The 23,101-nt window shown below is 53.7% G+C and overlaps 3 protein-coding genes across 4 annotated transcripts; 2 read left to right on the top strand and 1 right to left on the bottom strand.

Annotated features, from left to right (window-relative positions):
• Nucleotides 1–5,126, top strand: VPS25 (vacuolar protein sorting 25 homolog). The gene is made up of 6 exons (XM_065910530.1): nt 1–156; nt 373–518; nt 1,366–1,419; nt 1,773–1,861; nt 2,634–2,709; nt 4,509–5,126. Exons 1-6 carry the CDS (start codon nt 104–106, stop codon nt 4,619–4,621), a joined length of 531 nt encoding a protein of 176 aa, XP_065766602.1. The 5' UTR covers nt 1–103; the 3' UTR covers nt 4,622–5,126.
• A 997-nt stretch (nt 5,127–6,123) lies between these two features.
• Nucleotides 6,124–20,748, top strand: WNK4 (WNK lysine deficient protein kinase 4). Of its 2 annotated transcripts, none has more exons than XM_065910683.1 (19): nt 6,124–6,822; nt 8,278–8,450; nt 9,252–9,472; nt 9,830–9,987; nt 10,502–10,590; nt 10,672–10,888; nt 12,576–12,840; nt 13,063–13,184; nt 13,409–13,467; nt 13,545–13,662; nt 13,934–14,050; nt 17,725–17,862; nt 18,338–18,392; nt 18,492–19,072; nt 19,171–19,231; nt 19,341–19,749; nt 19,838–20,037; nt 20,204–20,301; nt 20,408–20,748. In XM_065910683.1, the coding sequence occupies exons 1-19, from the start codon at nt 6,205–6,207 to the stop codon at nt 20,408–20,410; spliced, it is 3,702 nt and encodes a 1,233-aa protein (XP_065766755.1). In that variant the 5' UTR covers nt 6,124–6,204; the 3' UTR covers nt 20,411–20,748. The 2 variants fall into 2 exon arrangements, with proteins under 2 accessions (XP_065766755.1, XP_065766754.1); XM_065910682.1 differs by having other exon boundaries at nt 18,489–19,072.
• A 1,027-nt stretch (nt 20,749–21,775) lies between these two features.
• COA3 (cytochrome c oxidase assembly factor 3) lies at nt 21,776–22,891 on the bottom strand. Its single transcript, XM_065909735.1, has 2 exons — nt 22,642–22,891; nt 21,776–22,302 (listed from the first exon to the last, which is right to left on the bottom strand). Exons 1-2 carry the CDS (start codon nt 22,853–22,855, stop codon nt 22,196–22,198), a joined length of 321 nt encoding a protein of 106 aa, XP_065765807.1. The 5' UTR covers nt 22,856–22,891; the 3' UTR covers nt 21,776–22,195.
• Between the last annotated feature and the right edge of the window lie 210 nt (nt 22,892–23,101).

Genomic DNA, 23,101 nt, shown 5'->3' with positions numbered 1-23,101 from the left:
CAGAGGCTCCCGGAACCTTTCTGCAGCGCTTTCGGTCCGGACGTGCCGGAGCGGAGACCGGAAGTCCTCTGCCGGCGGGTTCCGGGTTTCCTGGGCTACTACGATGGCGATGAGTTTCGAGTGGCCGTGGCAGTATCGCTTCCCACCCTTCTTTACGTGAGGCTTAGACCCCGAAAAGCCCCGTTGGACCTCCCTCCCCTCCCCCGGACCCCGGGCTCAGCCCTAATGCTTCAAATGGGGAGGGGGAGAATGGACCCGGTCGCCACTACCCGCCGTCCCTCACTTTCTTCCCCGAATGCGCCTCTGGCCAGTGCTGCCGCTCGCCCTCTCTCAAGTCCTCTAATTTTGCGCCCCACCCGCTTCACCCGGCAGGTTGCAGCCGAACGTGGACACTCGGCAGAAGCAGCTGGCCGCCTGGTGCTCGCTGGTCCTGTCCTTCTGCCGCCTGCACAAACAGTCCAGCATGACGGTGATGGAAGCCCAGGAGAGCCCGCTCTTCAACAACGTGAAGCTCCAGCGTATCCTCCCTCGGGCGCTTCCACAGCCCACACACATGCACTTCTACCTTTCCCACATGCCCAGACTTCACACTCCCTCTCACCCACAGAAGACAGGTTCCCATCCAGACCGGCCTTGGGAAAGAGCCCGTTTGTGTAGCTGACATCCATTCCCGCCCCCTCGCCCCCTACCCTCGACGCCAACCCCAATGCAGCACCAACCCCCTCTTGTCCGAGACAGTGATGAGTACCTAGGTGTCGTTCAGATCTTACAATTTCGGCCCTGAAGCCAAGTACCACGGTTTTTCGACCTGAGCCTTTTTGACTTGTTGAAAGTTAAGTCCTCTGTATGAGGCTCAAACTCTAGCATTACCTTTAGTAATTTTCTCTGCCTACTCTCCTCACCCCAGGAAGAAAGGATGGTTTTCTTTTGCTGCCTGGTTCATCCTTGAAATATCTGGACAATGGTTGGAGGAAGGAGAGAGGACAGGGAGTGCGAAATGATAGTACCTTTCATTCTCTAAAGCTTTTTTTAAAAAACAAAAACAAAACACTTTTTCTTTTTTGGTTGGCATCTTAGGGCCCACTGCATTGGAAGCGCAGAATCCTAACTACTAGACCACCAGGGAAGTTCCTAAAGCTTTTCCTTTTTTTTTTTTTTTTAAAGCTTTTCTTTTTAATCAGACTAGTTTCTCTTTACCTTCCTCCTCCCCAGTATGCAGGAAATTGCAATTTACATCCTGTTGTGGAATTGCACATCTCAGTGTGTAGGAGGGAGAAGAATAGTAGTTGTAGCATGAGCCTGGCTGTGAGAGATTTCATCCCACCAGTTCATTCCTTTAATGCCGTTCCCTTAACCTTAAACCAGGGAAGCTGCCTGTGGAATCAATCCAGGTTGTCTTAGAGGAACTGAGGAAGAAAGGTGGGTTCAGTTCATCAGATTCCTTATTTTTCTTCCTAGTGGGGTTTTCCTGAGGGCAAATTAGCACAAGTCTTTTCTTCTAAGAACTTTTTTTTTTCCTCTCCTGGCTTGGAACCCAGAGTGTTCTGTACAGTAGCCCAATTCCCTGGGTTCTTTTCCCTCACTGGTTTACAAAATTGAAATTTCTCCATCTGTGCTCCAAGACCTGAAGAAGAGAATGGATGCCTTGTAGATAGTAAAACAATTTTTGAATTGCTCTTTCTGAAAGCTGAGTCTCTTCCATTCTGTTCCACCTTTAGTTTGCCTTTTTGTGTCTTCTTGGAGCACGATGCTTTCATAAGTATCTTTTGCAGGGAACCTCGAGTGGTTGGATAAGAACAAGTCTAGCTTCCTGATCATGTGGCGGAGGCCAGAAGAATGGGGGAAGCTCATCTATCAGTGGGTGAGACTATTCTGACACAGTGACCCATGGCAAAGGAGAATGACTCTATGCTCAGCAGATAGCTGGTGTTTTCAGATCCACACTGAGCAAAATGGGAGAGGGCAGAAAGAGGAAATGTAGGTCTTCCAGGCAGGCCTCTTTCAGTGACTCAATTTCCCTGGCTGCAAAGAACTTCCCTGTCTTTGCCAATAGAAGGCCAGGGGCTGTGTGAGGCCATGTTTGGAGAATGCAGTACTGGGAACCATGAATACTGTTGTTGGCTGGGGCCTCTGGCCACAGAAGATAAATGGGGAAAGGAAGAGAAAAAAAAACAAAAACCTGGACCCCCTCCCCCACCACATCCTTATGGGGCTGCCCACAATATAAATGAGACTTTCTGAACCAATGTGGGTGTGGGGACAGCCTCTCTCCCCTGCATTCCAGGTCACCACCAGTCCTGAACATTCCCAAAAGAGAGAGAGGAGGGGAAGAAGCATCAACAACCCAAATATAACAAACACACACCGCCCATTCCTGAACAGGAAAACAACCAGGATGAGAGGTCATTCCTCAGACACGTGAAGGCCTGTGGTTTAGTGGTTCTGAGCATGTGTGTACATGTATAAATATAGCACCTGTAGGGTTTGTGGGTTTTCGGCCACTCCTCTACTGAGGTGACAACTCTGGTTTGGGAGTAAGTATCATTCCTGGGTCAGAGAGGTGGAGCTGATGAGTTTGCCTTCTCCCAGGAAATTCCTGGGTCTTACTCAGTCCCTGTATTCTGTGTCCATAGGTTTCCAAGAGTGGCCAGAACAACTCCGTGTTCACCCTGTATGAACTGACCAATGGGGAAGACACAGAGGATGAGGGTAATGCTTTTCCCTCTCCCCCCAGTTTTGTCATGTGAATTCTCTCTCATCTTTGTTTAGTTGACATTCAAATTTCCCATGCTTTTGTCTCTAAATTCCAAACACTAAATAATACAAAGGTTGTTAACCCATGTCCAAGATGTTTATAAACCACCTGAATTCACATGCAGAACACCCACAGTCTTTGTCTGTGGGGGTGTATATGCATTTTAGTTCAGTTCAGTCACTCAGTTGTGTCTGACTCTTTGCGACCGCATGAATCCTAGCACGCCAGGCCTCCCTGTCCATCACCAACTCCCGGAGTTTGCTCAAACTCATGCCCATCGAGTTGGTGATGCCATCTAGCCATCTCATCCTCTGTTGTCCCCTTCTCATCCTGCCCCCAATCCCTCCCAGCATCAGGGTCTTTTCCAATGAGTCAGCTCTTCGCATGAGGTGGCCAAAGTATTGGAGTTTCAGCTTCAGCATCAGTTCATGAGATAAAGTCCATATTTTAAGACTTGAAAAAAAATTTTTTTTGGCCATGCCACAGGGCATGTGGGGATTCCCCAATCAGGTATTGAATCTGTGCCCCCTTCAGTGAAAGTGCGGAATCTTAACCACTGGACTGCCAGTGAGGTCCTCCGTGTTATACGATGTTGAAGGGTGTCTGTGACCCATGAAAAGTTAAGAATTATTGGTGTAGATGCCGAATGAGGAACCAGGGCAGGAGATTAAGCCTGAAATCTCCATTCCTTGTTGATTCAGGCCTTCTTTCACCCTTTATTCTTATAGAGGGTTCAAGATCTGTGGGTGTCAGCTGAAGGGATTGGGCCAACACCCCCATCCCCAGTCCTTTAGAATACTTTGGTTTCTGGCCAGACCGGGATTTGTATACTCTTTGATTTTTATATAGTGTAAATACTCTCTTAGCTCTTTTATCTCTGACTCCATATGTTGATCCCAGGATCATCAGAAGTACCAATCTGAGCTGGGTGAAGGGGGCACCTCCCCTTTCTGCCAGGCCTGACTGCCCCAACAGTTTACAGCGCTTGGCTCTCCCCCCTTTCCTGCAGGCCTCTGCTTGCTACTCCCACCATCATGCCATGACTTCAGTGCTGCAGCCTAGCCCAGCCCACCACTCAGGCCAGGCAAAGCTGAAGGCTTCCTTGGAAAGCAAGCTGCCTGACTCAAGAGCTGGGCCCTGCAGGGGGTGTGGTGTGCAAGCCTGTTAGGACTTGCCTGCTGCCTCTCACAGCTCCCTGCAGTATCTTGCCGTGTCTCCAGATACTCAGCTGGCCCTTGGCTCCCAGCTTTGTTCTTTTTTTTTTTTTTTTTCACTAGGATAGGGCAGATATCTGTGCTGGACCTTTGCAGTCTCCTGGCCAGAAGCATGGCTATACCTCTGTGTGTTAGGACAGGTCCTCCCAATGGGTACAGATGCAGTTAGGGACAGCATCCAGTGACAAGAGCCTTGACCTCCCTGGACTTGATTATCAGGGCCCCTTTTTTGTGACTCAGAAACAAATGGGGTTATTCTTTAATATTGAGACACTAATGGGGGGACGGTGCGAGAGTGTGTGCAGGCTTTGAGTCTGACAGAGGAAACAGGAAGGGGGAAATAGCGTGAACTCTCATTTCATGTTGACTCAGGCTTTCTTCCACCCCTTACTCCTGAGGAATACCCAGAAAGGGTGGGTGGTAGCGGTAGCAGTACTGATGGCCTGGAAAGTTTTCTGCTTCCAGCTCAACTGCTCTCCTCAGAGGCCTTGAGCCCCTAGGAACTGCGTGTCCCTGACTGCCCATCTTTCCTTGTCCAGAGTTCCACGGGCTGGATGAGGCAACCCTACTGCGGGCTCTGCAAGCCCTCCAGCAGGAGCACAAGGCTGAGATCATCACCGTCAGCGATGGCCGAGGTGTCAAGTTCTTCTAGCAGAGACCTATGTCCCTTTACTTATTACCTCCCACCCTGCCAGGGCTTTCAAAGGGAGACAGACCAAGTGTCTCCACAGACTGGATCTGTGACTCCACCTGACTCAAAAGGGCTCTAGTCCACGGGTGGGTTTCCTAATTATCCCATTTGTCTGTCCCTGGGATCCAGTGAGGCTGAGGTGCCAGGGAGGGAAGATGTGCTTCTCCTTGTCCCACCTCTCCTGAGCCAGGGTCTGAAACCCAACACTTCACTTGTGTCATACACGTAAGTACACACACACATGGCCTGCACAAGCTTCTGTCTGTTTCCCCACCCCCACCCTCCACCCCCTTAGCTGCTACTGCCTCCTCTCTCAGGCTGGTGCTGGATCATTCCTAGGGGATGGGCGAAGCCCTGGCTGCAGGCAGCCCTCCAGGCAGTGTGAAGATAGAAGGCCCAGGAGGGGGCCTGGCAACGAGAGCTGGGGCCTAACACTGATTTATGATTATTAAAAAGCTTAACCCCACTGCTTACTGCTGAAGTTACTACTGGAATGAGCAAGGGGAGTACTGTGATCTGTTAACCACGCTGAGGGAATCCCCACCTACATTAGGGGAGAGGTCCTCCGGCACTGGTGGACTCACTGAGCCTGTGGTTTTACATCTGCTGGGCGGGCTGTGTGGGGGAGTGCTAACAGAACACAGCTTGAGGACAGACGGCTTTCTGTCTGCAGTGGAGTAACTTAATGGCTTCCCCTCCCTCACCATCTCCCTGTGGAAGTCCTGAACGACGCTGAAGCCCCTCCCTCCATCCATCTGCTCTGGGTCGGGTAGTTGAGGCCAAGGGGAGCTGAGGGGGAGTAAACCGGATATGGACTTTGGTTTATTGGAAACTTTGGCAAACAGAGGGGTGAGGAAGGAGAGCCCACAGAGCAGAAACAGCCACTTTGGTCAGGGCTAGGCTGTGGTTAAGGTGGGGAGTGGAGAGGATGGGTGACCTGGTCCTTGGTTTGGGGGAGGGGCTGGCTCTGGGGTGCACACACCCATCCCTGCGCTGCCCCGAGGGACTGCGACGTCGGAGAAAACCACAGCTTTCCATTGACCTCTGTGTTGTCGGCCCGAGGCCATTCTGGACGATTAGGAGGGGGTGGCGCTACCTTATCTGGGGCGTGCAGACGGGTGGTAGCCTCCTCCTCACCACGCCCCTTTTCTAGGGTCGGGGAGCCGCGGTCACGTTTCATCTCCCTGTCCTAGTACCGTGCTCCCCCAAACAGGTCTGCGCACTCTTAGTGCGCGAGGACACACCGCCTCTCTCCGGGCTCCGGCTTCGGAAAGAGACTGAGGGCGGGTGCTCGGGAGGCCAGGAGGAGGAGGGCCAGCGGCCGGGGGCGGGGCAGTGGCCGAGGTGAGGGGCTGCGCCAGGGGTTCCGCTGCACAGGCAGCTCCGAGGGGGCGGCTCTGGGGGGTCAGGGCGGGGCGGGGGCGGAGCTGCGGGGCAGGCGAGCCGGGGCTGGGGCCCCAGTAGCTCAGCCGGAGCACTGCGCACCCAGCCAGTCGTCCTGTCAGGCCTCCCGGCTTACCGCCTGCAGCGCCCGGTCCTTCCTCATGCTGGCATCCCCGGCCCCAGAGACCGAAGTCCCCATGTCCCAGGCGGAGGCTGACCTGCCCCTGCGGCCCCCGCCGCCCCTCGCCGTGGCGGGGCCGCCCCGCCTCGGGCCCCCTCCTCGCCGGGTGCGCCGCTTCTCCGGGAAGGCTGAGCCCCGGCCGCGCTCTTCCCGTCTCAGCCGCCGCAGCTCAGTCGACTTGGGGCTGCTGAGTTCTTGGTTCCAGCCAGCCTCACCCGTTCCGGAGCCCCCTGAACCGCCGGACTCCGCTGGTTCCGGCCCCGCGATGAGCCCACCGCCCAGTGCCGAAGAGCCCCCTGAGGGCACGTGGACCACGGGCGCCCCAGTGAAGCCTGCAGACTCCGAGCGTTCGGAGCCCGCGGGCTCCACAGGAGGGTCGGGGTCCCGGGAACAGCCGAGGATCACTGAGGCGGCGGCAGCCCGGGAGCGGCGGCGGGAGCAAGAGGAAAAAGAGGACACGGAGACCCAGGCTGTGGCAACGTCCCCGGACGGCCGATACCTCAAGTTTGACATCGAGATTGGACGTGGCTCATTCAAGACGGTGTATCGAGGGCTGGACACCGACACCACGGTGGAGGTGGCCTGGTGTGAGCTGCAGGTGCGGCTGGGCGCCCCCTCGGTGACGCCACGGGATGGGAACTTTGGAGGTCTTGGGATGGGAGATCCAGGGAACAGCAGCAAGGGGGATGTGTTTTTCCAGTCAAATGTCTGGACACTTGTCCCACTTGCTCTGATGGTCCATGGACCTGGTTGATTCCAGGCTGCAGAAGGATAAGCTGAGGCAGGTGGTGTGTGGTAGCTTAGCTCCCTGTGGATATAAGACATTCTTACTTTACAGGCTCCATCTCAACCCTGAGAGCTGGAAAGAAAATAAGGTGGGAAATTGGGTAGGGAGCCAGCTCAGACCTGAGGGGTGGCTCACCACTTTCCTGCAGTGGTTACCCACTGTCTCCTCCTCTCCCTTCCCCTTAAGTCCTGAGACCCTCAGTGTGACCCTGATCCTCCTTTTTCCTTGCCCTGGATCTTTGCAGATTAGAAGGCTGGAATGATGGATGGAGTCCAGGAGCTGGGACAGGGTCCTCTCCTTTTCCAGAAGATGTAGGGCTATTGTAGCAGGACAGGGCCTTCCCACATCCCTTCTGGAACAAACTTCTGGACTTCCCCATGGCTGGGGGAGGGGGAGACAGGGAGCTCCAGCCCTGGCCTGAGTCCAGTCCTGCTCCTCATCCCACTGCCTACCTGAGCTATCCTCTCCCCAGACCAAAAGCACTGAGCCCCATGGGGTTTAGGGGTATGCTGGCTTGAAGGACCTTCCTCCCATAGGGGGGAAACCCAGTTAAGTCTGAGCTTTGGATTCATATTGAGGGGACAGAGCCTGGAGAAAGGGACCTCACCTCCAGCCCTGGCACTGATCTTGCCCCTTGTGCCTGCCAGTGCCACACCCCAGGCTCTAGGCCAGGCCAGGAGAAGCGGCCAAACTAGGGGTGGGAGGGTGGAGGAGGGAGATGGGGGAAGGCAAGACAGCTATGGGGCAGGGGGCGGTCTCCTGGCACCTGGTCTTGGATGCCTTCTCTCTTTGTCTGTACCTCCCTCTGCAGCCCTTCTGCCTGGATCTAGCAGTTACCAGTTTCTGAGGCCAATCCCCTTGCCGGCCCCAATTCTCTGCCCGTCCGCCTGCCTGCTGCCCGCCTGCCGCCTGCCCGCTGCCCGCCCCGGGGCGTCCCTTCCCGCTCCACGGCCGGCCTGGGCGGCTACAAAGGCGCTATTGAGTTCGGAGCTCCTGGACCGGGCTGCATAAAAGCTCTTGTGTCCATGAGGGGGTCCAGGGGGCGGCCCCAGGCCCATAGTGGGCATGTCCTTGGAGCGGTCCAGCGGGGGCAAACCAGGAACTCGGGGTCTACAATCCTGTTGGCGAATGATGCCACCCACCCAGTCCCATCCGTTGGCTCCTACCCTCACCACTCCTCCAAGCCCCACCGCATGTGTCCCCGTCCCCCTCTTCGTGGGGGCCCTGGGCCTGAGGTGACCGTGACCCCCGTCCCCTACCCCACAGACTCGGAAACTGTCTCGAGCCGAGCGGCAGCGATTCTCAGAGGAGGTGGAGATGCTCAAGGGGCTGCAGCACCCCAACATCGTCCGCTTCTACGACTCCTGGAAGTCGGTGCTGAGGGGCCAGGTTTGCATCGTGCTGGTCACCGAACTCATGACCTCTGGCACGCTCAAGACGTGAGCTCCGCGCCTGCTGGTGGTAGTTGGGAGGACTGGTGGTGGGAGGTCGCCACTGCTTCTGGAGGAGTCCGGCCTCCTCAGACTACACGCAGGTCCCAAACCGGGCTCACTTTCTCTCATCCTCGCCTCTTGAGCGTCTGGAGGCCTGCAGTGCCTCCTAAAGAGTCCTCCACCATGCTACCTCTCTCCTCTCCAAGCTAGCCTATCTTCCTGCAGCGCGCGGGAATCTGGGCTTATCACTTCTCTCCTTAAAACGCTTCGACTTATCCCACCGCCCTCCGGATAAAGTCCATTCTTTCTAGCGACTGCTCACAAAGTCCCTATAGGATCCAGCCTACGTTCCGGACAAATCAAATTCCCAGCACCTCCTCCCACCCTGAGCCGTCACTTGTCTCCGTGCCTTTAAGCACGCCTTCCCCTCTGCCTGCAAGGTCTTCATCTCTTCCCATTTTCACCCTTGAACTCCTACTCATCCTTCAAGACACCACAGAAAAGTTATTTCCTCTAAGAAGCCCTTCCCCATGTCCGGGGCAGCTAGTCATCCCTTCCGGCGCTTCCACAGCACCTTGGCGGCGGCCATATCTTGAATGTACCCGTTTTGTAACCTTCTGTCTACCTGCCACACCCCCTGACTGCCTTTCTGTCCGAGGCCGGGCGCGGATCTGTGCTAGGAGAAGTTGGCGGCCGGTGCGTGGGCGGGAGTGGGTGGGGCTCCGGGGAGGGGAACCTCCCAGTGGTGGGCTCCCTCCGCATCCTGTGTGTCCCCCGCTCTGACCCTAGCTGTGCGCGCTCCCCTAGATACCTGAGGCGGTTCCGCGAGATGAAACCACGAGTCCTTCAGCGCTGGAGCCGCCAAATCCTGCGTGGGCTCCATTTCCTGCACTCCCGGGTACCCCCCATCCTGCACCGAGACCTCAAGTGTGACAACGTCTTTATCACCGGCCCTACGGGCTCCGTTAAGATCGGCGACCTGGGACTGGCCACGCTCAAGCGCGCCTCCTTCGCCAAAAGCGTCATCGGTGCGTCCCTCCAGAAGGATCCTTGCCATTCCTACCCTCCCTCCCCTTCCCCTGTCCGGAGAGAGCCTGGGGAACCTCTCCCCCTAGTAGATTTAGAAGGGGGTTAGAGTTAGAACCCCTCCACGGAGTTAGAAGAACACGGGGAAGATGAGAAGACTTGTGGCATGTCCTCTTCCCCACAACACCCCCGCCCAACACACACACACACACACACACACACACACACGCACACGCGATGATACGGGGTGGGTCTCTTGCACTCCAGAATGCGCGGGGTTGCCCCCACCCCCACTTGTACTTTCAAGGAGAGGGGCGAAGCCAGAAAAGAGGCACTGACGTCTGCTGTGGATCCTGCAGGGACCCCGGAGTTCATGGCCCCAGAGATGTACGAGGAAAAGTACGACGAGGCCGTGGACGTGTACGCGTTTGGCATGTGCATGCTGGAGATGGCGACCTCGGAATACCCCTACTCAGAGTGCCAGAATGCCGCTCAAATCTACCGCAAGGTCACCTCGGTGAGAGAGAGGAGAGGGAATCACAAGTCCCCCTTCCATTTGCCTGCCCCGGCCACCCCGCGGTCAATGCCCTTTCCCTTAATGAAAACGGGGTAGACACAAAGACGCCCTGGTTATTGGATGCACTCACGGCCCCTCCAGTACAAGCTGTTTAGAATAACGATGTGTGTAGCGCTCCCTAAAGATTACAGATGATTCAAATCCAATCTCTCATTTGATCCTTTCCGCTGCCCCGCGGGGTGAGCAGGGCAAATGTTCTGCCCTGCATTTTACAAATGAGGACACCGGCTCATTGAGAGCCTGGTTCAAGGTCGCACTGTCGATACTTGTGTGTTGGGGGGAGGGGGGGTCGGGGCGGGGGGACTAGGATTTTAAATCACAACTTCTAAACGCGGACCCGGTGCTTCGGCAACTGCAAGCGCTGCCGCCTCGGGCTGGGGCGGGGTGGGAGGGGGAGGTCAGCAGAGAGCTGGGGCAAAGAGAGCGGGAGGCCTCACGCAACCCCATTCCCCAGGGCACGAAACCCAACAGCTTCTACAAGGTGAAGATGCCCGAGGTAAAGGAGATCATTGAAGGCTGCATCCGCACGGATAAGAACGAGAGGTGGGTGGAGGGGGCAGGGCGGGAGGGGTGTTGGCGGGGCGGGCGGCGGCGGGGCTCGGCTCACGTTGGCACCGCCCTCAGGTTCACCATCCACGACCTCCTGGCTCACGCCTTCTTCCGCGAGGAGCGCGGCGTCCATGTGGAGTTGGCGGAGGAGGACGACGGAGAGAAGCCGGACCTCAAGCTCTGGCTGCGCATGGAGGACGCGCGGCGAGGGGGGCGCCCACGGGACAACCAGGCTATCGAGTTCTTGTTCCAGCTGGGCCGGGACGCAGCCGAAGAGGTGGCTCAGGAGATGGTGAGCGGAGGACAGCATGCCTGCCGCGTACCTGGGCATGTGAGGGGCGTGTGAATGTCAACCGGAGGAGGCAGTGCCTTGCGGGTGCATGTCTGGGTGATGGGCTCAAACCTAGTCCTCTCCCGAGTCTCCTACAAATGTCTCCCTGCTGCTCTCGCCTTAACGCACCTGCGGGCACACCTACTGTTCTCCACAAGTCCAGGATTTCCTTTTTGCAGCCCTGGGTCCCTCAATCTCCCTGTTTTAACTTCCGGTTGATCTGGTTTTCCCGAATTGTCTTTCTCTCCGAGTTATCTATTTTTCTCTTTCTTGTTTCCCCTACCCCTTCTTTTTCTTGATCTTGCTTCATGCTTGGAACCGTGCATTTGAGAAAGCCTGTCCGCTCTAGAGTTAAAGTTAAATGCTTCTTTCCACTTCAGCAAGCCCTGCATTACTGGACGGGTCTTCATCAGTCTTGTTTTATACCAGGATACATTCCCATCTTTCTCCTCCACTAGGCTCCAAGGTCCTGAGGGCAGAGACTGTGTATTGACCCTTCTGCCCCTGACAGTGCTTAGCGTGTGATGGGAGCTCAGTTAATCACCCACATCCTAGAGCCCTTTCATGTACATCTGATGGTTGTTACCAACCCTGCATAGAGTGATTTTATCTGATTTACTGCTGAGGAAATGAAAGCTCAAAGAAGCTGAATATCTTGTACCAGGTCCCAAGGAAGTAAGTGGCACAACTGACTCAGGTTGTTCAGATTTTGAGTCAGTTCATCCTGCCCCACCTCCTTTACCTGCCCAGTGAAGCTTGTTATTGAATAAGGATAATGAATAGAAGCTGGTGGACCAGGAGAGGCATGTATGAGAGGCAGAAGATGTGGGGGTGGTTTAGGAAGGTCTGAGGTGGTAAGGGAAAGAGTATCATATTCTTGATGGAAAAATGCAGTTGAAGGGGTGGGAATCATTTATTGGTGGATCTGGGTCAAGAACGTAAGAATGTGTTTGAAATAAGACATAGGAGTCAGTCTCTGTAGCCCAGCTCAAACCTGACCTGAGATTGGGACCTGATCCATTACATACAGAGGTTCTTGACTTTGACACTAGTGACATCATTGTTTGGGAGACTCTGCTATGCTGTTGTAGGTTGTTGAGAAGAATCCCTGGCATCAACTTAGTAGATCCCAGTGGGATCACCCCCCAAGTTGTGACAACTAAAAATATCTACAGTATTTTTCTCCACCCCGCTCTCCCCCCCCCCCCCCAGAGCAATTGACATAGAGTATAACCTTGAACTGGTCACTTACTTTACTTATTTCTAAAATAGGGTTGATAAGACCTATCTCAGAAGGTTGCTGGAAGGCTTTAATGATGATATGGTAAAGAGTTGCCAGTTGGATTTCTCTGGTGGTCCAGTGGCTAGGACTCCATGCTCCCAATGCAGGGAGTCCAGGTTTGATCCCTGGTCAGGGAACTAGATTCCACATGCTGCAACTGAAGATCTTACCTGCCACAACAAAGATCCAGTGTAGTCAAGTAAATAAATGACTTTTAAAAAAATGCCAGTTGTGGACACAGTGGGTAATCAATATATGTTCCTTTTCTTGTATATCCTAGAGGTCTTAAGAAGGTGTCCTGATGGGGCTTTGTTGGGGAACGGTGAATCTCACCTCAAACTGCATTCCTTACCCTTCCAACTCCAGGTGGCCCTGGGCTTAGTGTGTGAAGCTGATTACCAGCCAGTGGCTCGTGCAGTGCGTGAACGGGTTGCTGCCATCCAGCGAAAGCGTGAGAAGCTGCGCAAAGCTAGGGAGTTGGAGGCCCTCCCCCCAGTGCCGCGACCCCCACCAGCAGCTGTCCCCACGACTCCTGGTCCCTCCGGTGCCTTCCCTCCTGAGCCCGAGGAGCCAGAGGCAGACCAGCACCAGCCCTTCCTCTTCCGCCATGCCAGCTATTCATCTACCACCTGTAAGTCACCTCTGGCATCCCAGAACCCTTGACCCCTGCCCCCCTACCAAGAAGTTCAACCCAACAGCATTGTCACTTACCCAGCCTTCCACATCTAGCTAGGGCTCCTTCTGGGAAAGAACTCTCCCACAGCCCCAGACCCCCTCCTTGCTCAGGCAGTCCCCTGCTCAGCCATCACCCCCCTTTATTTCCCCTTTTTTGATCCCCTCCCTCCCCCACCAGCGGATTGCGAGACTGATGGCTACCTCAGCTCCTCTGGCTTCCTGGATGCCTCAGACCCTGCCCTTCAGCCCCCTAGTGGGGTGCCATCCAGCCCCGCTGAGTCCCATCTCCACCTGCCCACGGTGAGAGGGGGTCACATGGGGGGGCTTCCAGCCATTCCAAGCCCACGACCTAGCTCTCATCCTGTAAAACCCAACACCATGACCCGGCCCCATGTCCTTGGAAATCCACCACTCTTGTCCTCATCTTTATTCCCTCTGCCTAATACCCCAGCACCCTTGATGTTATCTTCCTGGAGCCCAACAGTTATCCTCCCCTGACCTCACGAACCCATATCCTGTTTCAGGCTTTTGCTCTATCCATTCCACGTTCTGGCCCCGGCAATGACTTTTCCCCTGGAGAGAGGTAAGTTCTGGTCTGAGTGGGGGCTTCAAGGTGAGCTATATGGAGCTCTGGGGTCCATTGTCTTTTCCCTTTTCCAGTTATGCCTCAGATGCAGCATCAGGCCTTAGTGATGTGGGAGAAGGGATGGAACGGATGAGGAGACCCCCAGGGAAAAACCTCCGGCGTAGACCCCGATCCCGGCTTCGGGTCACAAGTGTAAGGAAGAGGCACAGGAGTTCAGGAATAACCTACAGGGCCTGGATGGAACTGTCAGAGGGAGGGGTGTGCGGTCAGCCAGAAAAGGCGAGAAGCACTGTATCACTGCTACCCAAGAGGCTGCCGGTCATGTTTCAGTATGAGACTTTGGGGGCAGAATCTGCTTCTCTCTGGTTCCAATCTGGCCGTTGTGACTTGGGTGGAGAGGGGTGGGGACACTTGATGAAGACAGAGCTTGACCTCCTCCCCTCTGCTGACTTTGACCCTGAAGGTCTCAGACCAGAATGACAGAGTGGTTGAATGCCAGTTGCAGACGCACAACAGCAAGATGGTGACCTTCCGATTTGATCTGGATGGGGACAGCCCAGAAGAGATTGCAGCTGCCATGGTGAGCGAGAGATGAGAGCACAGTCTATAGATTTGAGACAAGAGTCTCCCTCCTGATGTCCCCGGGTGCTGAACTGCCCCACCCCCCACAATCCAATGACAAGGGTTTCAAAGCTGCCAGGCTCTCAGTGCAGTGACACTGAAGACTTACCTGCCCTTGTTTGGGAGGAGATTTCTGTTTATCCAGGGAGGTTTGGATCCTCAGCTGGAGCAATTTGAGACTAACACAAGGTATCCATAAGTGCTGCGGTGAAGTGTACACTAGACACATGATGCTGTGGTTATAAGGAAAGGATCAGCAGTGGAAGAGGAAGGACTCACGCAAGGCCTTGACAGATGGGTCAGAATGGCAGTGATGAGTGGAAAGGGCGTGTCTAGTGGTGGTATGGCAAAGGAGAGGCATGGGAACAGGGAGTGACTTGAAGTATAGGGCTGGGAGGGCTTCTTGAGGAGACCTTTGTCACTGGAATTAAGGGTTCCTCTTGGAAGCAATAAGATCCTGCTGTAAAGCAGAGAACTATATTCAGTATCCTAGGTAGTAAACCATAATGGAAAAGAATATTAAGAAAGAATGTGTGTGTGTGTGTATATATATATAATCACTTTGCTGTACAACAAAACTTAACACAACATTGTAAATCAATTATACTTCAATTTAAAAAAAGTTTTGTAGAAGTGAGGTTGGGCATGTAATGTGTGCTTAAGCATGTAATGTGTAATGGAGTCTTAAGAGCTAGAGTGTGACACCGTGAGAATAGGTTTTAAGAAGACGGTTCTGTTGTGGGATGTGGGAGAGGGCTGTGGGTAGGGTATCCAGTTGGGAGGTGGACACAAGCCAGGTGTGGTCCAAGCAGAGAATGGATTATGGGGGAGGAGGAAGGAGGGGGGTGAATCTGGGAGTTATTTTGGGAAAATAACCTACTGTGTCATCCAGTGATTGATTGACTTAGTACAGTGTACCTAGAAGATGGTCAGTAAGTACTTGATGAGTTGATATGAGAGGGAGTTAGGATGAGGGATATCAAGGGTGACCTGTAGCTTGGAGGAACTCATGGGAATAGGCCATCAAAGGAGATAAGAAGTTTTAAAATGAGAGTATGGTTTTGTTTTTTGGAGGGGGATGAGCTTGAATGACAGAGGGGCAGGCAAGATAAGATCCTGCATAAGTAAACAGAATATGGTTCAGGCAGGACTGGGAGAGGAGTGGATCTGGGAGTCTCAGCACAGAGTTGAACACGAGTGAAGATGGGCCTGCAAAGCCAGAGGCGTAGAGGAGTACCTTAGTAGACACCCCCAGTTCTGGAACGGGGAGCAGGGATAGGTTATCAAAGGACAGAGATGGAACCTGAGACATAGAAGGAACTCTGGAATATTTTAGTAAAAACGGAAGAAGGAGATTGCTTCGAGGAGGCATAGGGTGAGGCCTGAGGCAAGACCACACTGGCTTTTGTCAGGAGGAGGTCTTTGTGGGAGACCAGTTTCAGTGGAGTGGGGGCGGTGACTGCCAGCCTCTGGGGTGCAGGAGGGAAGGGAATGAAGTAAACGTCAGACTTCAGGAACTCCTTCTAAAGCTTCTTCTCCATCATGTCATTCAGCTTGTGTCCGGGATAAAAACAAAACAGCACCTGGCATGCAGGCTTATCAACTTCTGTCAAGCCACTCAGCCCTTCAGGAATCTTTCATCCAGCCACACTGGTTTCTGAATGGTCCTCTGGAGAGGCCTATGTGCCTTTTCAGCTTCTGCTTCCATCTCTTCAGATGGGTCTCTCTCCATGGGAGCTTTCTCTATGAGCTTTCAGGCCCAGTTCAGATCCCATACAACCAGAGGGACCCTGTCCCTCAACCCAGGGTCCATCACCGTCTTTTCTTTCCTTACTAGCCCACCCTCCCTTCCTCTGCAGCAGAATTCTCTCAAGACTTTAAATTTGCTTTTTTGCAGAGTAAGGTGCAAATTCTGCAGCGTGGCCTTTAAAATTCACAGCACTCTCAACTGTACTTCAGTCTTCGCTATTTTGTGAATGTGCCCTTTGCTGCCTCAGAACAGTGCAGAACAGAGGAAAGGATGGAGGTTCACTTAAGATCTGAGTTCCAACTTCAGCTCTGTTAGCTACTAATTTGGCAAACTTGGACAAGTTTCTTAACCTTTCTGAATGGCATCAGTAAAACGCAGGGGATGTTACTTATTTGGCAAAGATGTTCTCATGGGCTTCCCTGGTGGCTCAGATGGTAAAGAATCTGCCTGCAGTGCAGGAGACCCACCTTTGATTGTTGGGTCGGGAAGATCCCCTGGAGAAGCAAATGGCAGCCCACTCCAGTATTCTTGCCTGGAGAATTCCATGGACAGAGGAGCCTGGAGGGCTACAGTCCATTGGATAGCGAAGAGTTGGGACACAACTGAGTGACTAACACTTCTCACTTTTCTGATGTAATATATGAGAAATGATATAGCATATATGAGAAGTGAAATGATAAAAGTATGGGAAATGTCCACATGTGGTAGGTCCTCAATAAAGGGTTGCTTTTCTTAGTCATCCTTCAATGCTCAGCTCTGGAGCCATCTCAGCTCCCTGCTGTCCCCTGAAGTGGTATGAACTGCTGTCTTCTTGGAATGGTGTTTTATTTTATTTATTTCTACTTATTTATTTATTTTTGGCCAAGCCATGTGGCAGGTGGGATCTTTCCCCACCAGGGATTGCACCCAGGCCCCCTGCTTTGGGAGCACAGAGTCTTAACTACTGGACCACCAGGGAAGTCCTGGAATGGCATTTTTAAAAATCATGGTAAAAAAAACACGTAAAGTGTGTCATTTTAACTGCCCTGAAGTGTACAGGTCAGTAGTGTAAAGTATATTCATATTGTTGGGCAATAGGTCTCTGGAACCGTTTTATCTTGCCAATCTGAATCTCTACCCATTAAACAGTGGCTCTCCCTTTTCCCCTCCGGGAATAGCACTTTTATCTGTACCTGTCATAAATGCCTTGCCTGCCTTGGGCTGACTTGCAGTCTATCGAGTTATGTATGTGTGTGTCTCTTCCACTAAGATTTTGGGCTTCTTTGGGACCAGGACAGTGTTTTCTGCTTCCTTGTTCCCTCAAAGAATCTAGCCTATGCCTGGTGCATAAAACACTCAAGAAGTGTTTGTAGACCTGAATGTTATATTTATCACATATTGCCTTATTTTTACTTAACTCTGTGGAACTGTGTGTATGTGGATCTGTGTGGCACATTTTACAAGCTGTATGAGAGCAGGAGTTGTGTCCAAAAGCAGGTGAGGCATCAGTGGAAATATAACTCAGGTTTTGGCTTTAGACAGATCTGGGTGCAAATCCCGTGATCTTGGGAAGACTGAACTGCACCTCGTTGAGCATTGGTTAGCATAACTCTAAAGTAGGAGTGTTCATGTAGACCACAGTAAGCTGTTGTTGGTATCAAATGTGATAAGATACGTAAAGATCTGGTATAAACATGCATGCTATGAAGGTTAGCTCCTTTCCTCTACGCTGTATTTTTCCTTACAACCACACAGTGCCTGGCACACAGTTGATGTTTACTAAATACTTGTTTTAGATTGATGAGCAGAAGCAGTGGGGTGAAGGGTTGGTTTTTTAAAGAGTTCACTTTGGGACAAGTGGAATTAACCGAGCCCCCCTTCCCCTTCCTACTGACACTCACCAGGTGTATAATGAGTTCATTCTGCCCTCGGAGCGAGCTGGATTCCTGAACCGGATTCGGGAGATTATCCAGCGAGTGGAGACCCTGTTGAAGAGAGATACTGGCCCTGTGGAGGCTGCTGAAGACCCTCTGAGTCCCCAGGTCAGACCCCTGTGGGCACCTCCAGGGGGATGGGACTTTGCTACAGGCTTAATTACTCTTTGCCTCCACCAGCCCCCTTGGATCTAACTTGTCTTCATCTCTAGGATCCCAAAACAATGGCTCTTCCCCCATTTGAGAGTTTGATGAAAGTCATGGACTCTTGTTCCAGAAAATTGTGTTCAGTACATACTTTTAACTTAGTATTTTGTCATAATTTCAGACCTACAGAGAAGTTACAATAGTTGTACAAAGAACTCCTGGGTCCTCTGTCTAGATTTGCTATTAGTATTTTGTTACATGACCTTTAGCCTTCTCCCTTCCTCTCTCCCCGTCCACCTGTGTGCATGCATTCTTTTTTTGAAAACATTTAAGTTGCAGATGTTGTGCCCCTTTACCACTAAATATTTCTTGAAAACACTTTTGAATCCCTTGAAACTCATCTGTGGACTCATAGAGGCACATTTCTCTCTCTCAGGAGGAGCCAGCACCACTGCCTGCTCTCCTGGGGTACCCCCCAGATCCACCCAGGGGTATGTACTGCATTCTGTCCCTACTCATCCCACCCCTGGGGTTGCTCCATGGGACTGGACAACTGGAATCTCAACCTTCCCTCCCTCTCTTCCCAGCAGAGCTCCAGAGCAGCACCTCCCTGGAGCAGAGATCCTGGGCAGCTTTCTCTGCCTCCACATCTCCTGGAACCTCCTTGTCTTCTGGAAACTCCTTTTCTTCTGGAACCCCTGTTTTCCCAAGTCCCATCCTTCCCATCACTTCTCCCCCATGTGATCTCAGCCCCTCCTCATTCTCCCCAGTTTCTCCTCAGGCCTCCTCAAATCTCTCTCCACACCCCCCAAGCTGCCCACTTCCATTCCCCTCCAGTGCACCCCAGTTTCCAGTCCCATCTGCTCAGTTTCCACAGAGTTCTCTCCTCCCCGATTGTTTCCAGGTCACTCTCACTCCTCCCTCCTTTCCCCCCTGCCCCTCTGCTTGTCCCCTCCCCTCCACCACTGCAGCCCCTCTCCTCTCTCTGGCCAGTGCCTTCTCTCTGGCTGTGATGACTGTGGCTCAGTCCCTGCTGTCCCCGGCCCCTGGGCTCCTGTCCCAGTCTCCTCCAGCTCCTCCTGGTCCTCTCCCTAGCCTGCCCCCTCCCACTCCCAGTACTCCTTGTGGCCAGGAGCGGCCTTCATCGCTGACAGCTGAGATGGAGAGTGACGTGAGTAGGAAACCAAGAGGGATGATTGGGCGGCAGGGGGTGGGGGCGGGTGGCTTCATTCTGGATCATTTCTCTACTCACAGACCCACATTTTATAGGCCTCTCTGAATCTTGGTTGGTCACTCCCGGGTGAAGCCAGATTGGCGCCCATCTCGGAAGGTGAGACCTTTGAACACTGACCCTCCCCTGCCCATCATTCTCAGTGACTTTATTTCCTACCACTGATTTCTCTTCCTTCTTGCCTGATGCCTTCTTTGTCTTGCTACAGAGGGAAAGCCTCAGCTTGTTGGGCGCTTCCAAGTGACTTCATCCAAGGAGCCAGCTGAGCCTCTTCCCCTGCAGCTGGCATCCCCAACTCCCTCTGGCTCCCCGAAGCCTCCAACCCCTCAGCTGACCTCGGAGAGCTCGGACACGGAGGACAGTGCTGGAGCCAGGCCAGAGGCCAGGGAGGCTCTGGCTGAAAGTGACCGTGCAGCTGAAGGCCTAGGGGCTGGAGCTGAAGAGGAAGGGGACGATGGGCAGGGACCCCAAGCAGGGGGCAGCCCTCCACCCCTGAGCCATCCCAGCCCAGTGTGGATGAGCTACTCCTGTAACAGCCTGTGTCTGAGCAGCGAGGAGTCAGAGAGCAGTGGAGAGGACGAGGAATTCTGGGCTGAGCTGCAGAATCTTCGGCAGAAGTGAGTCTGGGGAGAATGGCGGGCAGGAGGTGGACCTGCCAGAGCCAAGTGTTGGGCCAGCCCTCTCACGGCCCTGGTGTGTCCTCAGGCACTTGGCAGAGGTGGAGGCACTACAGACACTACAGAAACAGGAAATCGAGGACTTGTACGGCAGGCTTGGGAAGCAGCCCCCGCCAGGGATCGTGGCCCCCGCTGCTATGCTGTCCAGCCGCCAGCGCCGCCTCTCCAAGGGCAGCTTCCCCACCTCACGGCGCAACAGCCTGCAGCGTTCTGAGCCCCTGGGCCCTGGTGAGACAGAAGTCACCAGCTCCCATCGTTCCAGGGTCCCCTCCCTAGTGATCTGGCTTTCTTTCTGGCCCTGGGGGTCTGCCCCTTGGTGTGGGGGGACTCGCCCCCCACTTCCCCCTGTGGCCCCTCCCCTCATTGAGTGCTCTCCCCCCCATCCTGCACCCAGGCATCATGCGAAGGAACTCCCTGAGTGGCAGCAGCACCGGCTCCCAGGAGCAGCGGGCAAGCAAGGGGGTGACATTCGCCGGGGATGTTGGCAGGATGGTGAGGGCGGGCCCAAGGGAGGGAGAGCCCAGGGAATGGTAACTGGCTTCAGCTGCAGCCTCCTCCAGCTCTGGAGGTTCCTCAGGACTTCTTCTTTTCCCTCCAGTGAATTCTGAACAGAGGCCATGTGTCTCACCCACACCTGGGCCCACCATGGAGCTTGTGCCCTTAGAATCTGCTGACCAGCACAACCCTGCAACGAAGACCTCAGCACGGAGGGAGTAGGCGGCCAGACGGGCATGGACAGTGCTGCTCCGCTAGAAGAGCCAAACATGTGGGAACTGTTTGCTGTGTGTAGAAGGTGTACGTTCTGTAAATCCTCATCCTTGCCACCTCCCCAGCAGAGAGAGAACCACTGAACAGTCCCACCTGAGTCCAGATGCTTCTAGAAGGCACACTCCCAGTTGGGCAGGAGGAGGGAGAATTAGTAGCAGCCAATAAAAATTCTGGAACCTAGAACCTGGCGAATCTGTATGGATCTTAGAAACAGGGCAAAGCTCTGTGGGGGAACTTCCCTGGTGGTCGGTTTTTAAGGACCCATCTCTCAGTGCAAGGGACTAGGGTTCCATCCCTAGTCAGAGAAGACTGCACATGCCACAGGGCCGCTAAGCCCATGTACCACAACCGCGGAGCCTGCACGCCCTAGAGCCTGTGCTGTGCAGAGAGAAGCCACTGCAATAAGAAGCCCACGCACCACAGCGAAGAGTAGCGCCTGCTTGCTGCAACTTGAGAAAACCCACGAGTAGCGATGAAGAATCAGCACAGCCAAAAAAGCTTTGTAGTAGGGTAAGGCAGGGGAGGATTTAGAAGGAATTCCTCTCTCACAATGGGAGGCAGGGGTGGAACCCAGCCTTTGGGCTTCCTGCCAGCAGTTCATGAAGAAACTGCAAGGTCAGTAATCCACCTGACCAAGCTAAGATTCCACCCAGACTCCACCTTAGGCCTACACAAACAGGCCCCAGTGGAAGTTAATGAAAGCTGCCTGTCCATCCTTCCTTTACCTCTGGAGAAGGGAGAAAGCAGTAAAGTTGAGCGTAGTGTGTTCCTGAGGGTTGAGGACAGAAGAGTGACCTTCCTCCCCGCCCCCAGGAGCTGGTTCAGTCTCATAATGGCCCAGTGACCCACCACAATCTCTCCCTTAAGTCTGGTGGAACAATCTCATGGAAAAAGTAATTCTAGTTAAACATTTACAGCTCCCTGGGGCAATGGTGGCTCAGATGGTAAAGTGTCTGCCCACAATGAGGGAGACCTGGGTTCAATCCCTGGGTCGGGAAGATTCCCTGGAGAAGGAAATGGCAACCCACTCCAGTACTCTTGCCTGGAAAATCCCATGGACAGAGGAGCCTTGTAAGCAACAGTCCATGGAGTTGCAAAGAGTTGGACACGACTGAGCGACTTCACTTGGGGCAGTATCACTGCTGCAGCTGCTGCCTGTGAAGTGCTTCAGCATGAAGTGTCAGCCCCAACACACTCATTGGACTCGGAGAGAAATGATTCAGTTTATTTTTTTCAACCTGACCCCATCTTAGGCTCCAACACTGCACAGAGCTGCCACACCCACCCCCATAATAGCCCACCTCTTGTCCTCCACCCTCCAAATCGGCCCCCAGGGGAGTTAACCATGAAGTCAATGCTTGGGAAAAGCCAAGATGGATACTTCAAACAAGGAAACAAACTAGGAAACAAACAAAGGGGTCAGTGGCCACACAGAATCAAGGTTAGGTGGGCGTTGTTCCCTTGACAATGGCACAAACCCCCAGACTTGGACCCCTATCATGGTCCAAAGTTAGTAAGACGGCCAGCAATGCAGGCTTCAATTTCTACACGATCATGGAGCATCATCCACCATGTGAAGGGACTCCAGCAGGTTAGACATGCACCATGCCCATCTGGATCAGTGTCCTGATGCCCTTTCCAGAGCTCGGGCTCGAGCAGCTTTGGCCTCATCTTCCAACTCATCCAGGAAACGCTCCTGGGACACCGAGTAGAAGGTGTAACCATCTGGGGAGGTGGGTTCAGGAAACCACGTGGAATATGCGCATTCCCTTTTCTGATTTGCTCCACCACCTTTGTTTATCTCATCCTCCCAAATCACCTTCTGCCCTCTGCTCCTCTGAGCCCTGACCCCGACTCGGTTATCATTAATAAATTATATTAAAAGAGCACCTTTACAATGACAAAGTAAGGTACACTTAAATTCTTGGCTCGGCGTTAGAAGTAGCCAAGGTTTTCATAGCTCCGGCTCTTTCTACTACCCCCGCACTGCCCTCCTACACGCCTTTGCTGCCCTTCCCCTGCCCCCATATGCGGTCTCCCCGAGTCTGCAGTCCAGATGGATACAAATTGCTAATACCAGGGCCCCAATGCCCAGGCCAGTCACGATGTTCCGCGTCCGCCGTTGTGGCAGCGTCTTCTGCCACTGGGCGAGCTGCGCCTGCCGCATGAATTGTAGTTGTGCAGGAGTCAGCTTCTCCCGTGTCGGGTCGATGCGCTGAGCCAGAGGGGCCTTTCCGCTTTTGGCATCCACCGGGTCTCCAGCTCCGGGTGCCGCCATGTTGCCGCTCTTGCCCTTCGCTGGTCCCGGGGCGCGGTGCTTGCTGGGAATGGCAGTCCTCGGTCTCCGAAGGGAACCCTGGGAGCTGTAGTCCGTCTTTCTATTCACAAAGAGGGCGGCTCGGGGCCCAAGGGAAAGGGCGGGGCAGGAGAGAAGAGTCCGTGCTTTCCGATTGGCTCAGGGCCCGCGGCCGTTGGAGCGGGAAAAGGCTGTGGAAGGTTCGAGGCTGTGTTGGGAAGTGGGTTT

Source organism: Muntiacus reevesi, chromosome 18 (assembly GCF_963930625.1).
Source record: "Muntiacus reevesi chromosome 18, mMunRee1.1, whole genome shotgun sequence".
Taxonomy (NCBI): domain Eukaryota; kingdom Metazoa; phylum Chordata; class Mammalia; order Artiodactyla; family Cervidae; genus Muntiacus; species Muntiacus reevesi.
Note: the sequence above shows the minus strand (reverse complement) of the source record. Positions and strands in the feature narration are given on the sequence as shown.